The following is a 17,152-nucleotide window of genomic DNA, read 5'->3' as shown; positions in this document are numbered from 1 at the left end:
GTGACTTGGACAGGTTAGGTGAGTGGGCAAATGCATGGCAGATGCAGTATAATGTGGATAAATGTGAGGTTATCTATTTTGGGGGCAAAATATTATCTGGATGGCAGCAGATTAGGAAAAGGGGAGGTGCTACGAGACCTGGGTGTCATGGTTCATCAGTCACTGAAAGTGGGCATGCAGGTACAGCAGGTGGTGAAGAAGGCAAATGTTATGTTGACCTTCACTCACTGGGGGATTTGACTATAGGAGCAGGGAAGTCTTACTGCAGTTGTACAGGGCCTTAGTGAGGCCTCACCTGGAATATTGTGTTCAGTTTCGGTCTCCTAATCTGAGGAAGGATGTTCTTGCTATTGAGGGAGTGCAGCGAAGGTTCACCAGACTGATTCTAGGGATGGCTGGACTGTCATATGAGGAGAGACTGGATCAACTGGGCCTTTATTCACTGGAGTTTAGAAGGATGAGAGGGGATCTCATAGAAACATATAAGATTCTGACGGGACTGGACAGGTTAGATGCGGGAAGAATGTTCCCGATGTTGGGGAAGTCCAGAACCAGGGGACGTAGTCTTAGGATAAGGGGTGGGCCATTTAGGACTGAGATGAGGAGAAACTTCTTCATTCAGAGAGTTGTTAACCTATGGAATACCCTGCCACAGAGTTGTTGATGCCACTTCGTTGGATATATTCAAGAGGGAGTTAGATATGGCCCTTACGGCTAAGGGGATCAAGGGGTATGGAGAGAAAGCAGGAAAGAGGTACTGAGGGAATGATCAGCCATGATCTTATTGAATGGCGGTGCAGACTCGAATGGCCTACTGCACATATTTTCTATGTTTCTATTTTTCTATGTTCAAAAATTTCTCTGTATTGAATTGTACAACATTCAAAAGTGGCAGAACATTCAAACATATCAAGCAAAATATTTAACAGTATTTCAAAAAATAGTATATTTAGCAAAAAAAAGGAAACATTTTAAAGACCAACAAGAACATGGACAATATATACAAACATCACCAACACCAACACCCAACCCTCTACCCACTCCCACCACTTGTCTTTCCCCACCCCCCCCTCCAAGCGAGCCCCATTCTCCTCTTGATGGGTTGCCCATCCCCGCACTGACCCGCACCCCTATCCCTCACCGGGTCGGTACCAGCACGTTGTGCAGCAGTGCACTTGGAGTGCTGCTGTCATGTTCGTCGGGGAGAGAATGGAGGGGGTGAGCTGGAAGACACTGACATGTCCAGACCCTCTGGTTCTGTCGGCCTGGCTGGAATGGCATGGGGGGGGCGGGGTTCCATGCCATAGCCTGAGACCATCGATTGCCGCAAGGCATTGACAGAGTTGATTTTAGTTCCCAACCTTGTCACCTTGCAATCACGTCTCTGTAATGGCCATCAGATCATACCCATTTATATCTATTTGTGCCATAAACTCATCTATTTTGTTACGAATGCTGCGTGCATTCAGATAAAGAGTTTTTAAATTTGTTTTTTTACCATTTTTCCCTGCTTTGACCCCACTTTCTGATACACTCTTATGTTTATACATTCTGTCCCTTCCTGTCATGCTCTGGTTATCATTTCCCCCAATGCTACCCTGCTCTATTGTATTCTCCTTGCTCTTTGACATTAAATTCCTGCTCACCTTGAACCCTCCCTTGCAGGCAAAGAAATCCTATAATGAACGCGAACAGGTGAGGAAAGGCAGCAGTCTGCCTCAGATCCCGCCACTTACTGACATTGAGGACAGAGTGGCAGGCCTCATCAGCATCTCAGGTCGAGCAACTGCCACTGGGGGCGCTGACCCCCACTTGGATACTGAGGGTAAGTCCTGCACATTCCCTGGGCTGGGTTGGGGGCAATATGATGCAGTGTCTGTGGACTAGGGTTAGGGCAATGTGATGCAGTGTCTCTGGCAAAGGGTTGAGGCAATGTGATGCAGTTTCTGTGGATTAGGGTTAGGGCAATGTGATGCAGTGTTTCTGGACTAGGGTTGGGGCAATGTCATGCAGCTTCTGTGGGCTAGGGTTGGGGCAACGTGATGCAGTTTCTCTGGACTAGATATAATGGAGTAGCATCGGTCCTTGAAATGAGCCTGTGCTATGTGTCCTTCCTCATGTTACACTGCCCCCTCCCCTGCTGCTCACCACTTGTCTGTTGCTTTCTACTTCCAGATGACCAGTCACAGGCGCAGTATCCCTCAAGGGACCAGCCACAGCATCCCTCAGATCAACCCTCCACATCAGGCCATGATGTGGAGAAGGAGGAGGAAGAGGAAGAGGAGTTCAGAAATCAGCCGACTCCGGGGCAGTGCACTCGACCCCTCTTTTTCCACCGGCAAACACCATTGTCTGAGGACATTGATGTAACTTTCTCGGGGTTTGAGACCTTCGAGGCTCCTGGAACTAGTGGTATGCAGCAACACAGTTCTGGGGCCGAATCCTGTATGCCATCTCTCCGGAGGGTGAGTCGGCAAAGTCAGTCTGCTGACAGACAGGCAGACGCAGAACTGGACATGGTGGGAATCTCTAGGGAGAGCATCCATCTCACCCATCAGCTCCTTGATGTCTTGAGTAGGATTCTCACGACCATCGAGAATCTCACTGCGAGCATTACGGAGGTAGGATCGCAGATTTTTGGTTTCAACCATGAAACCTATGAGGCCATCAATGCCCACACGAGGCAGGTGGCCTCCACCAGTCACACTGGAGTCCCGGAGAGTGTGGCCAAAGCCTTGCCCAATATGGTGCATCACAGGCACAAGCTCTGCTTCAACTTGGGCAGGTGATGCAGTCCATAAACCCTTCCGCCATACCCTGTGTTCCCCAGTGTCACACCCAGACCCACACCACCTGAAGAGACAAGGCAGTCAGAAGCCGGGCCTTCTACAGGCTGTTCCAATGCGTCCCTATTGTCTCTCCCCCCAACACAGCAGTGCTCTGGCAACTTTGCTGTACGCCATCATGGTGCCACTTTGGGGCAGCAGGCAAGGGAGGGGGATAACGGTAAAGGGGGAGGAGGAGGGAAGCTGGTGGTAAAAGACAGTGGGGCAGGGGTTGCTGCATTATGTTCTGCATTCTGTTGTTTATAATGTTGTTGTTGTTGAATAATCACACTGTTGGATGCAGATAATTTCTATTACTTTATTAAAAGTTTCAAAATTAATTTAACAAAGTTATAAAAGTTTGCAATATTTGATCAATTCTTTTGTTCACCCTAACCATTCCTGTGTCGTGTCTCATTTGTAGAATAAAAGGGGATATAGTCAACATGGTGGGATAGAGTGGTCAGGCAATGGTCAAACGTGCCGTTCACTCTTCAAGCAAAGCGTTGAATTATGAGCTGCTGACGTAAGGGTTTTGCAGCAGTGAAATTTCCACAATGCCTCCCCTGTGGTTGTGGTGGGGTGGTGGTGGCATGGGTTCCTCGCCAGGCTCCTCTTCCTCGTCTTCCTTCTCCTCCCCACCCCTCCTCTCTCCTGAGGTGGTCCTGTAGTCTTTATTGGCAAATCCTTTCCCCTCATGATGGCTAAGTTGTGTAGCATGCAGCACACCACAGTGAACTCAGAGACCTGCTGAGGGGAGTATTCCAGGCAGCCTCCAGCGTGGTCCAGGTATCGAAAGCGCTGCTTGAGCACTCCAATTGCGTGTGACTATATGGCTCTCATTCTAGCGATACTCGGCTTCTGTCTGAGGGTTCCGGAGGGAGTCATGAGCCAGGTGGCGAGGCCGTAACCTTTGTCCCCTAACAGCCAGCTCTGGCCTTGTGGTTGACATTGGAAAATGCCTGAGACACTGCTTTCACACAAGATGAAAGCATCAAAAATGTTCCCTGGATATTAGGCATTGACTGCCATGATGCGCTGAGTATATCGCAGATAATCTGTACGTTCATGGAGTGGAATCCTTTTTGGTTTCGGTTCATCTCTGGATTCTCTAAAGGTGCTTGCAGGGTGGTGTGTGTACAGTCAACGGCACCCTGAATCTTGGGGAAGCCAGCAAAGCATCCAAAACCTACAGTCCTCTCATTTTGATTCTCCTTGGTCATTCGGAAGTTTCTGAAGTCCATCCTGCGTGCGTACAGTAGTCACCTGGCGAATGCAGCAATATGTAGCATGCTGCGAGATGGAGCATATGTCCCCTACTGATGCCTGAAAGGAGCCGGAGGCATAGAAGGCAAGTGCCGCAGTCACCTTCACCTCGATGGGCAGTGCAGTCCTGCTGCCGCTGGTAGGCTGTAGGTCTGCCTGTAGGAGCTGGCATATATCTGTGACCACCTCTTTTTGAAAGCACAGCATTCTAACGCACTGTGTCTCAGAGAGCTGGAGGTATGAGCGATGTTCCCTGTAAACGCGTGGGGGGTAAAGCCTCCTCCCCGTACGTCTGCGACCACATCGATTACATTGAAAATGATCATCAATAAGCCTTCCTTCAGCTTGACGCCGTATAGATATAGCAACCAGCAATAGTGGCTGACATAGAATGGCCCCCATCTTTCAAAATGTCCTTAAATGTTCTTTTAAACGAACTACAAACTCACATAAACTTCACAATCGAAAGTATGCAGTCACACAGCATTCTTCTCCCAATGCTTTTAATCACTCATAACTCCTACTTTCTCTTCCATTTCCAAGTTGGCGCCTGGCGACTGGTTTTTGTTGGTGGGTTCCCGGGCGGACGCTAAATCGGGCTATGCTCGAAAGTTCCACCCGAGGCGCTAGCGCAGCGATGCACGATGATTTATGTCATCCAAACAGTGAAAACAGTGGCCGGAAGCAAATTTTAGTGCCGCCGCAAAATCATTGACGAAAATTCCACCCAGGCACAAAATCTTGTGCGCCTCATTACACGTCAAAAAAAAAAATTTTTGTGCCCCATCCAGACGCTAAACGGGGCACAAATGAGCCGATAATCCAACCCATTGAGTCTAAATGCCATTACAAGGTCCTTTTAATAGATGTAAAAATAATATGGAATATATTAGAGTAACTCATCTGATTAAACAAAAGGTAATGCCACTGAGTGATTCAACATAAAGTTTATGTATGATTCTATTTTTTACCATAGCTCCTTAGCATTATAATAGAGAACTCACTATAGACCAACCAATCTTCAATATAAAAACATAAGCATTAGGAGCAGGAGTAGGTCATAAGGCCCCTCGAGCCTGCTCCGCTATTCAATCAGATCATGGCTGATCGTCACGCTCAACTGCACTTTCCCGCTTTATCCTCATATCCCTTGATTCCCCTAGAGTCCAAAATCTATGTATCTCAGCCTTGAATATACTCAATGATTGAGCGTCCACAACCCTTTGGGTCAGAGAATTCCAAAGATTCACAACCCTCTGAGTGAAGAAGATTCTCCTCATCTCAGTCTTAAAAGGCTGACTCCTTATCCTGAGACTATGCCCCCTCATTCTAGATGCTCCAGCCATGGAAAACAATCTCTTAACATCTATACTGTCAATCCCCCTCAGAATCTTATATGTTTCAATGAGATCACCTCTCATTTTTCTAAACTCCAGGCCCAATTTAATCAATTTCTCCTCATAGGACAACTCTCTCATCCCAAGAATCAATCTAGTAAACCTCTGTTGCACCGCCTCTAAGGCATGTATATCCTTCCTCAGATAAAGAGACCAAAATTGTGCACAGTACTCGAGGTGTGGTCTCACCAAATCACTGTACAATTAAAGCAAGACTTCTTTACTCTTGTACTCCAAACCCCTTGCAATAAAGGCCAACATGCCATTTGCCTTCCTAATTGCTTGCTGTACCTGTATGCTAACTATCTGTGCTTCTTGTATGAGGACACCTAAATCTCTCTGAACACCAACATTTAATAGTTTCTCACCATTTAAAAAATATTCTGTTTTCCTATTCTTCATACCAAAGTGAATAACCCCACATTTCCCCACATTATACTCCATCGGCCACCTTATTGCCCACTCATCTAAACTGTCTATATCCCTTTGCAGGCTCTTTGTGTCCTCCTTACCACTTACTTTCCCACCTAGTTTTGTACCACCAGCAAACTTGGATACATTGCACTCAGTACATTCATCTAAAGGATTTTTGTGTGGGTTTGATTTATTATAAAATATCTCCGACTTAAATAAAACACAGGTAATCCTGAATAACTGAGAAAGTGAATAGCAAAGGAACTCTTGGTAAGTACGAGGAATAGTAAGTGCTTGTCCCAATATGGACCCGGCTACTTAGATCTTTCAGAAATAAATACATTTTCAAATATTCCCATTCACAGGCTACTTGGTGTCCATTTTTCATTTTAGGATGTTGTCATTAGCTTGAATGCAATCAATCTGTTTTCAGACCTATTGGAGACTGTTTTTTTATCTTATGTCCACTGAGTGTTTGCCTTGTTTCAGTTACATGCAACAATTATTGATCAATAGATCTGTCTATCCATTATAGTGATGGGTTAGGGGATACTGGGAGAACTTGCATACAACAGCAATTTACATGCACTGGACTAACATGCAAAAGTGAGCTTCATTACACATTTACAGCACCTTTGCAATAGTATATAATAAGCTGAATGGCTGTCCAGCACTGTGGTGTTTTGCCAGTTCAATGAACGCAGTCTGTCACAGATGTTTATGCTTAGGATTAGTCATGAAATCCTAGACCTACAGGTGTCGACTTCTCACAAAGTAACCAGATTTTCTTGTAAAAGTGGCATTTTTACTGCCTAGAAATGTGAAAAATGCACACTGCTGTAATTTTCTAATTTAAAGCAGATGGATAGCATTTACTTGTTGGCTTTCCTGCAGGTGGGAATTTGGAAAGTGGAGTGCCTGTTCGTCCAGCTGTGGCGTAGGCCTGCAGACCAGGGATGTGTTCTGTGTGCACCTTTTATCTCGTGAAAGTGATGAGACAGCTATCCTGGGGGATAAGAACTGTCCCCAGCTAAAGCCTGACAACGTGCAAGCCTGCAATCCCTTCAACTGCCCCCCAGACTGGCACTCTGAAGGATGGCAACAGGTAATCCCTCTATTCTATCTGCACATAAGTATATCATAGAATCACTTTAGTCCAACCCCCAGCTTTTTCCTCATAATCCTGCAAATTAATCCTCTTCCGGTACATGTCCCAATTGCCTTTTGAAATTTTCTATGCAGCCTGATTCCATCATCCTTTCAGGTAATGTGTTCCAGATCTTAACACTTTCTGTGAGAAAAAAAATCTCCTCATTTCCCGGAGGAACCAGTTTATCGCTACTCGCTCTATAAAAACCTTTGTACTTTGCAACACCTCTATCAAATCTCCCCTTAACCTTCCTCTGCTCTAAGGAGAACAATTCCAACTTCTCCAGTCTCTCCACATAACTGAAGTCCCTCATCCCTGGTATCATCTTGGTAAACTTCTTCTGCACCCTCATGACATCCTTCCTAAAATGTGGTGCCCAGAGTTGTGCTCCAACCGAGGCCTAACCAGAGATTTGTAAAAGTCACAGCTATTCCACTAAAAAAAATGTGTTACAGAGACATACCTGTAAGTATATATACTGTGGTTGCTAATGAGAATGAAAGAGTTGGTGCAAGTATAAATTGAGAGTCTTTTTCAATCAGTATTCACCTCCGTTCACATTAACAAAGAGAGGAAACTTACCTTCCAGTGTTTCTACACCTCTATCACAATTAACATGTTGATACAAAATTACAAATTTGTTTTAAAGTTTATCCAAGCACTTTGGAATTTTTTTTTAAAGCCTTTAGTTCTGCACATTTCTCTGATACTATTTACAACATTCAAGCATTCAAAACTAGTGAGCAGGCTTGTTTGTGTTACATGAAAGGAAAATGTGCCTATTTTGAAAGCTAAAATGTCTTTTGAGCTACGTTTTATGAGATTATTTCATTGTACTTTATCTCATGTCTCCAGGTCTGCCTTGCATTTATGCTCCTGCTATTGACAGGATAGGCATGCAGTCTGATCCCACATCCCCATCAATGCTTCCCTTGTAGCCAGGAGATATTGCCAAGAATGGCACTCCCTTCTGATTTTTCTCTCCCTCTTGCAACAAACTGCTTCCACTCAGCAGCCCCCAAATTAGAGCTCAGATCAGAGAGTGAGCAGATTAGCAATGAAACCGAGATATGTGCTGGCTCGTGACTTTGATTATCATTACTTGCAATGTCAGTATCGCTGCAGCATCCTGAAAGGGTCTTTAACAAACAGCACTAAAGAATATTCACCACTCGCTCTACTCTCACAAACAAATATCACCGAAAACTTAGAGTTGACAAAATTAAAATGAATGACTTTGATATAAATGAGATGGAAGAGCTGGACAGGATAAAATGACTCAATTAAAAAACAAATCAATAGTTATAGATGGTATTTCTGTCAGAGTGCTGAAGGAAATTTGGGAGGACATTCGTGAGACACTGACAATAATTATGAAAAATGAAAGAACTTTCATTAATATAGTGCCTTAAATGACCTCTGGACATCCAAAACACTTCAATGAAGTACTTTATAAGTGCAGTCACTATTGTAATGTAGGCAAACATGGCAGCCAATTTGCCTACTGCAAGCTGCCACAAACAGCAATGAGATAATTGACCAGATAATCTGTTTTAGTGATGTAGATTGGAGGATAAATTTTGGCCAGGATGCAGGGGAGGTACTGGTAAATTGGATGCGGGCTAATATAGGCCTATATTTAGAAAGAGAGATTAAACAACTACAAACTCATCAATCTTCACATCATTCTGTGACAATAATGCAATTTACCCTAAGGAGTAAACTTGAGGAGCATCTGTGTAATATTAACCTAGTAAATAACAGATAACATAGGTTTAGAAGGGGAAGCTTCTGCCTGAACAACCTTCTCGACTTCCCGAGTGCACTGAGCAACACCCTACAGCATAGCTAGACTCCCAAATTACAACCTGGTGACCATCTTAAAACAATAATACATTAAATTCACGCAACAATTATGAGCTGTACTCTACTAGGTCATGTGTTCAGTAGGTAAACTTTGGCATTACTTTGTGTGAAACTGCTACATTCTGGGTACGTATTTTGTATAAAAATCACTGACAACTTAACGAGCCATGTTCAATATCTTAGGCTCGATCAATTCCACACAGACCCGAAATTTCCAATCTGTATAAGGCATTATTGTATTTACTCACTTTTCTTTAGTACTCTAGTATTGTAGCCAATGAAGTGAACATTATAAATGGGTTTAAGTGACAACTGGAGCAAGGCTGGGGAGGGGTTTGAGGAGTATAATGTGAAGACAGCTGTGTGGAGTGATATAACAAAAACATATAGGCTTGTTGGCCAAGTGACCTTTTCCTGTTCTTAACAAGTCATACATTCTTAAGATTTCCACAATGTTTAATGCCTGTATCACACCAGAACAATCCACATATTCCTGTTTACAAAATATTTCCCACACTCCATCATTTGCACGTTTTAACACTTTGCTGCATTAGAATGCCTCTGTGACTATCCGTGATGGGTTCTAATTGTTTTCTCTGCTCATCCATCTTTAAAAAGAGGTTAAAAATTTTCCAAATGCTCATTTTAAATGTGGTAAGTAGAACAATTTATATCTTCGTTTGAAATGTTTTTTTCCCCTCTCCATTCAATCAATGGGGGGAATTTTAACCCCAAAAAACAGGTGGGTTGGGGTCAGGTGAAAGATTAACGTGTTAAAATTCTGAATCCTGACCCCAACCCGCCCACTTCTAGTTTTAACAGAGGTGGGGGTGAGGTAAGAGGTGGGATTGGGGGTGGGATTAGGGGTGGGAGTGGAATTAGGGCTGGGGGTTGGGATTGGGGGTGGAGTTGTAGTGGGGTTAGGGGTGCAGCCAATGTACTTTCAGGAGCCGGTTCACCCATTTAAATATAACAAGGCTGGCATGCCTCAGATTAAACCAACATTACAAATTTAACTACCGCCCCCCCACCCTGTGCTCCGGCTCTGATCCTTCCCCCTTTGATGCTCTGCCCTTATCCTCGCTCCCCCCCTCCCCCCTCCTCAATTCTCCCTAAATGCTCCGGCCCCGATCCTTCTCCCCACCGCCCCCTCCCCCAGCCCCAATCCTTCCCCCTCCCGGCCCCACGATCCTACACCGGCCTTAGAATATCCCCCAGCCCCCACCCAATCCCTTCCTCCCTCCATTTGGCTGGCTGTGGGTGGGAAACAGAATTTTGAAATGTAAATCAGGCCCTATCATTAAATTCTGGAGGGCTTGCAGGAAACCCGTTCTCCCAAGTTTCCTACCGCTTTCTAGCCACCCCACACACCTGCTCACAACCCGCCTCCATATTACAATTCAGGCCAATGTCTCATTTATTCATGGAAATAAAAAGTGTACTGGGGTAACGCAGTGCTCACTGGGAGCCATTAAACATTAAATGTATCAAATTTTATTTTATATTAAGGCCATCAAAACATTTTCTTCTAATGTGTTCTGTCAGAAGATGAAATTTTTAAACTTTTAAATAATTCACTGACGTGTAGTTTCCAGCAGGGGTCACTGGACAGCAAGCTTATAACTTTATAAGAAAGTTAATAACATATTGGCCCGAAAATTGCGGCTTCTACTGGTGCGTACGATGTGCGCACACACCCGAAGAGGCCTCACAAATGTCGTTTCTTGGTGTGCGATGCGCATACGCCGAGAACCAGCTTTTGCGATCTGTCAAAAGGTCAAAACGGGAGAAGGACATTCACGGGACAGAGATTTGGGCTATTTGCTCAACTCCTGCCCAGCGAATGTCCTTCAAACTCTTACGCCTGGTAAAAGCAGGCATATAGCATACTTTTACCAGCGTAAGAATTTTAAAACATAGAAAAATTTAATTTTATTACTAATTTTTACATTAAAAACCCTGTCCATTAAGGTAAGTTTAGTTTTAACCCTATTAAAACAGATTTTTTTAAATTTCAAAAAATATATTTTTTTCTAAAACATTCATTTCAATTAATTTTAAATATGTGAGGTGTTTTTTTAATTTATTGTGTTGTGTTTCTGTGTTTTGGGGGGATATTTTCATTGATAGTAATGGGAGGTGGTATAAACAGAGCTCCTATTATTCTCCGGGCCACCAGGTACTTTTAGAAAAAAATTTCGGTGAGATGTGTTCCCCCGCAGGAAGCCTCCAACCGCAATTTTCAGGCCACTGTTAAATAGCATAGTAAAAATGAGAAAAGCGTATCTAAAGCCACTTGGATTTGTGTTCATGTGATGACATTAGGACTAATTACAATATTAATTTTTATCACTATGAAGAAGTGGTCAAAGAAACTGGTTGAATCTGGATCTTTTATTTATTTCCTGAATATTCTGGGAAACTAATATTAAAACTGCACCCAATACACTCAACCACTTTCACATACCCTGCTAAAAAACAAAATGTTCCTATGAACAGAATGCATTGTTTGCTCTGTAATGAAGATGGGTGGTCTGTGAGCTAGTAAAGGAATTCATTATCCCATGTGGTGTACATAAAATAATGACAACGAGACATATGGATAGCTGGACTGAACAAGGAAAATTCAGAAATGGGAAAACTGGAAGCAGACTCTGTGTGTGTCTGTCTGTGTATCTGTCTACCCATCTGTCAGTCTGTAAGTAAGTAATTAAAGGTACACCTTCAGTGGGAATTTCCCACAGGATTTGCAGAGGTGGCAGTAAAGATCGCTATGTAGCTTGTTCAGCATTGCTAAAAACCAAAACACTCGAATTGGCTGCTGTCTTCTAAATATAATGAATAGAATTTCTGGGGATTTATCTCGGGCCCCCACTGTAACTTTGACAGAAGGTCAGCCCAAACCTAAGAAACGTCAAATGGCCATTCACACTTTCTCTATAGCTTCCATTGCAAGAGCCCACATGGAAATTCTACCTTACTAGCTCTCTACTATTTGGAATGTAGGCCACCGGTGTCAGGAAAGGGAGATACAACAGTGTGGTGAGAGGCCGGGCATTGTGAGTCCCCGGGTGCAGTGAGAGGCCGGGCGTTGTTAGTCCCCGGGTACGGTGAGAGGCCGGGTGCAGTGAGAGGCCGGGCATTGTTAGTCCCCGGGTACGGTGAGAGGCCGGGTGCGGTGAGAGGCCGGGTGCAGTGAGAGGCCGGGTACGGTGAGAGGCCGGGCGCTGTGAGTCCCTGGGTGCGGTGAGAGGCCGGGTGCGGTGAGTCCCCGGGTGCGGTGAGAGGCCGGGTGCGGTGAGTCCCCGGGTGCGGTGAGTCCCCGGGTGCGGTGAGAGGCCGGGTGCGGTGAGAGGCCGGGTGCGGTGAGTCCCCGGGTGCGGTGAGAGGCCGGGTGCGGTGAGAGGCCGGGTGCGGTGAGAGGCCGGGTGCGGTGAGTCCCCGGGTGCGGTGAGTCCCCGGGTGCGGTGAGAGGCCGGGTGCGGTGAGAGGCCGGGTGCGGTGAGTCCCCGGGTGCGGTGAGTCCCCGGGTGCGGTGAGTCCCCGGGTGCGGTGAGTCCCCGGGTGCGGTGAGTCCCCGGGTGCGGTGAGTCCCCGGGTGCGGTGAGTCCCCGGGTGCGGTGAGTCCCCGGGTGCGGTGAGTCCCCGGGTGCAGTGAGTCCCCGGGTACGGTGAGAGGCCAGTCACGTTGAGAGGCCGGGCGCTGTAAGAGGCAAGGTGAGGTACCGGGTGCAGTAAGAGCTACCGTCGTTCATCGTTCGGATGCGATGTTAAACCATTGCCGTGTATGCCCTCTCAGGCTACTATTTAAAGAAGTGCAAGCGAGTTCGCCCCGGTTTCCTGGGCAATATTTATCCTTCAACCAACATCACTAAAACAGATTGTCTGGTCATTATCACATTGCTGTTTGTGGGGGCTTGCTTTCTGCAAATTAGCTGGCATGTTTCCTACATTACAACATTGGCTACACATAAAAAGTGCTTCATTGGCTGTAAAGCGCTTTGGGGCATCCTGAGGTTATGAAAGGCACTATATAAATGCAAGTCTTTCTTTCATCCTTTACAGGTCAGTTGCATAAGAGATCCACAAATCTGTAAACCAAGCCAGAGGGGGAAAATGCTGCTCATGCATTAAACACACTCAATCATTTTAATTCCATTATCAATGGAATATCCTTAATAGAACAAATCTCCCTTAATTGATAAAAGGTGTTTCTAACATTCCTTTTGAAATGAAAAAATATGGTTACCCAGACTCCGCACAGATGGATATCTGGTGAAAGATGTTGGATCTATTTTATTGTTACTTTTGGTTCTGTTTGGATCGAGTGGAAATTTCCAGTGAAGCCATAAATAGTTCCAGTAAAATAGATTGCACTCCTGTGCTTTCTGATATATGAAGACATATGGTAGACACAAGCCAAATCTTGTATCGGGAAAACTTAACATCACTTTTGAAGAAGGAAATTTCAGTTTTCAATGGCCTGTTCGACAGACTAGTCTTTGACCTCATTAAATGGCCAATGATGGCGACCTCCAGGTGTATAAGTAGAATACAAAATATTGTGAAGCACATGGGAGCGTGTGGTCACGTTTTTGTGAGGAAGATGTAAAAATGAAAGTGTCACTGCTCATCAATGTAGAAGTTGTTCGCTGAGGGGAGCCTGAATAAACATTGCTTACCCATGGCTTTTTTTTTAAACAAACAGATCCTTCATTAATGGTGGAGGTGGTTTTGTTTGTAACACAAGAGTTTTACAGAATTTACCAGATGCTGTCACTGTGGAATGTTGCAGCTCCTTACAGACGTTTTCACTCACTGCCATCATCAAATGTTTCCATGGGTGGTTAAAGCTGAGCTACTCTTGCCTGCATTAAAAACCTGGAGCTAATGCTTTTATTAACCGTGAGAGAGCAACATTTTTTGAAATAGTTAAAAGACATCCGATGACTGACTCTGGAAGATAACTGACTGTCTACCTGGGTTAGCCGAGACTGAACCCACACTGTTACAAAGTAACGGCTGTAAACTAGCCGTGAAATGAAAGCTGACGAGGAATTTTGTTGTTGGCATCAAGTGTGGTGAAGTTACCAACAGGGACTTAGGAAAGTAAAGGCAAAACAGTAAGACTGAACATCTGGAGATTAGTCACCTGCTTAATTCAATACTTTGGGCACTTATTTTCTTGTGTAGATTAATCTTACTTCCTACATTTTTTCAAACAAATATGTCAGCAAATAGTTTTAAAACCACTGGTCACAAGAGATGCTGCTATGTTTCAACGGTAGAACTATTGACTGTAAATTTTGATCCATTGCCTGGCAGCATTTACAAAACATACAAAAAAGGACATGAGTAGACCAACAGGTGCAACAAGTCTGCCGCATCTTGACATGGTGCAACCTAGACACACAGGTACAGTAACCCTACCCAACCCCACCCCACTCCAACCCCTTCCTAACCCACCCCACCCCACTCAACCCCACCCCGCCCCATCCCACCCTAACCACTTCCCAACCACACCCCACGCCAACCCACGCAACCCCATCACACCCCACCCCAATGTTAAAAAGAGAAATATTGCAGATTTCAACAAATTCTTCTCTATGCAAGTATTTTGGCAGAGAAAATTGTCTTACTGAGAATTGCACCAATCTGTTCCCGGTGCACCTAGCCCCAGCCCATTCTTTAGTGTGATGGCACTTAGCTGGGGGTTACAAAATCTCAGCAGAATTGTTTTTTCTGCTTCAATATGTGTAAAATAATTTTTTTTTTTAAATGTGAAAGTGTTCGCAGAACTGTGGAGGTGGTGTGCAGATACGACGGGTCCATTGCAAACAGAGAATGGCTGATGGGAGTTTCTTGGATCTGGCTGAGGAATTCTGCCTCACTCGTAAACCGGATGTTCATCGAGTCTGTGGGAATGTTGACTGCCCGACTGAATGGTTGCCTTCTGAATGGTTGCAGGTAGGTCGATCTTAATTTGGCTATTACAGACGTATTAGACCAGCGTTGAGCTTCTGATTTCGAATTAGGATTCATTCTTTGTAAAAATAAAGATAAACAAGTGTCTCACTCCAAAAAAAGTCAATACCAGGATCAAGGAATGGATATATATGTCACTGTATGTGGTCAATAATACATAATCTAATCTTTTTCTTCTTCTTTCATATGGTATATAAAAGCAAATCAAATGGCAATATCTAAGTTGGATATCAAGGCTAAAGCTTCCGGTGTAACAGCATGCATATCTTGTAGGCTGCCTGCAAATTTCCTCTGAGGGCAGTGCTCAATGATGTGCTCCGGGTCTGATTCGGAGCTCCCCAGTCAAATGATGGGGATGCTTTAATCTTCCATCTATGGGGAAGGTGGCAGCATCTACCATGACCAGTTCTGAAGTGGTTGATGGTTGTCCACAGTTTGCCAGGAAGATTTGATTCTTCAGATTGTAGGGGTCCTCTATAAGGAATCCATTCTGTATGTCGCAGTTCTTCCAAACATTTCGCTATCAGTCATTATGGCTGAGGAGAGATCACTGGAGGGTTTCGGTGACCATCTAAAATGACCTTCTAGATTTGAGACGGGTTGGTGGTAGGTTGTTCAAGTTGGCATGGATCGGCATGTCTTTGCTGATGTAGCGGTTTTATTCTCTGGAGACTGCATATTCGCAGCGTAGGTGTGGTGGTACGATGTTTGCAAGCTCAGGCAGCCAAGGTATTATAAAAGGGGTCGGAGGGTCTAGTAAGGAGGAGGAACTGAGGGAAATCCTTATTAGTCGGGAAATTGTGTTGGGGAAATTGATGGGATTGAAGGCCGATAAATCCCCAGGGCCTGATGGACTGCATCCCAGAGTACTTAAGGAGGTGGCCTTGGAAATAGTGGATGCATTGACAGTCATTTTCCAACATTCCATTGACTCTGGATCAGTTCCTATGGAGTGGAGGGTAGCCAATGTAACCCCACTTTTTAAAAAAGGAGGGAGAGAGAAAACAGGGAATTACAGACCGGTCAGCCTGACATCGGTAGTGGGTAAAATGATGGAATCAATTATTAAGGATGTCATAGCAGTGCATTTGGAAAGAGGTAATATGATAGGTCCAAGTCAGCATGGATTTGTGAAAGGGAAATCATGCTTGACAAATCTTCTGGAATTTTTTGAGGATGTTTCCAGTAGAGTGGACAAGGGAGAACCAGTTGATGTGGTATATTTGGACTTTCAGAAGGCTTTCGACAAGGTCCCACACAAGAGATTAATGTGCAAAGTTAAAGCACATGGGATTGGGGGTAGTGTGCTGACATGGATTGAGAACTGGTTGTCAGACAGGAAGCAAAGAGTAGGAGTAAATGGGGACTTTTCAGAATGGCAGGCAGTGACTAGTGGGGTACCGCAAGGTTCTGTGCTGGGGCCCCAGCTGTTTACACTGTACATTAATGATTTAGACGAGGGGATTAAATGTAGTATCTCCAAATTTGCGGATGACACTAAGTTGGGTGGCAGTGTGAGCTGCAAGGAGGATTCTATGAGGCTGCAGAGCGACTTGGATAGGTTAGGTGAGTGGGCAAATGCATGGCAGATTAAGTATAATGTGGATAAATGTGAGGTTATCCACTTTGGTGGTAAAAACAGAGAGACAGACTATTATCTGAATGGTGACAGATTAGGAAAAGGGGAGGTGCAAAGAGACCTGGGTGTCATGGTACATCAGTCATTGAAGGTTGGCATGCAGGTACAGCAGGCGGTTAAGAAAGCAAATGGCATGTTGGCCTTCATAGCGAGGGGATTTGAGTACAAGGGCAGGGAGGTGTTGCTACAATTGTACAGGGCCTTGGTGAGGCCACACCTGGAGTATTGTGTACAGTTTTGGTCTCCTAACCTGAGGAAGGACATTCTTGCTATTGAGGGAGTGCAGCGAAGGTTCACCAGACTGATTCCCGGGATGGCGGGACTGACCTATCAAGAAAGACTGGATCAACTGGGCTTGTATTCACTGGAGATCAGAAGAATGAGAGGGGACCTCATAGAAACGTTTAAAATTCTGACGGGGTTAGACAGGTTAGATGCAGGAAGAATGTTCCCAATGTTGGGGAAGTCCAGAACCAGGGGACACAGTCTAAGGATAAGGGGTAAGCCATTTAGGACCGAGATGAGGAGGAATTTCTTCACCCAGAGAGTGGTGAACCTGTGGAATTCTCTACCACAGAAAGTTGTTGAGGCCAATTCACTAAATATATTC

General features: G+C 44.8%; 1 protein-coding gene across 1 annotated transcript in view; it reads left to right on the top strand.

The window, feature by feature from the left end:
- Positions 1–17,152, top strand: part of LOC139260510 (ADAMTS-like protein 1) — a 456,828-nt gene that overhangs the window by 288,506 nt on the left and 151,170 nt on the right. Inside the window, exons 16-17 of the mRNA XM_070877021.1 lie at positions 6,797–7,007; positions 14,706–14,885. Coding sequence (XP_070733122.1) covers positions 6,797–7,007; positions 14,706–14,885 — 391 coding nt within the window. The remainder of the gene's footprint in view (positions 1–6,796; positions 7,008–14,705; positions 14,886–17,152) is intronic.

The sequence above is a fragment of the Pristiophorus japonicus genome, chromosome 1 (genome assembly GCF_044704955.1).
Source record: "Pristiophorus japonicus isolate sPriJap1 chromosome 1, sPriJap1.hap1, whole genome shotgun sequence".
Lineage (NCBI taxonomy): Eukaryota > Metazoa > Chordata > Chondrichthyes > Pristiophoridae > Pristiophorus > Pristiophorus japonicus.
Note: the sequence above shows the minus strand (reverse complement) of the source record. Positions and strands in the feature narration are given on the sequence as shown.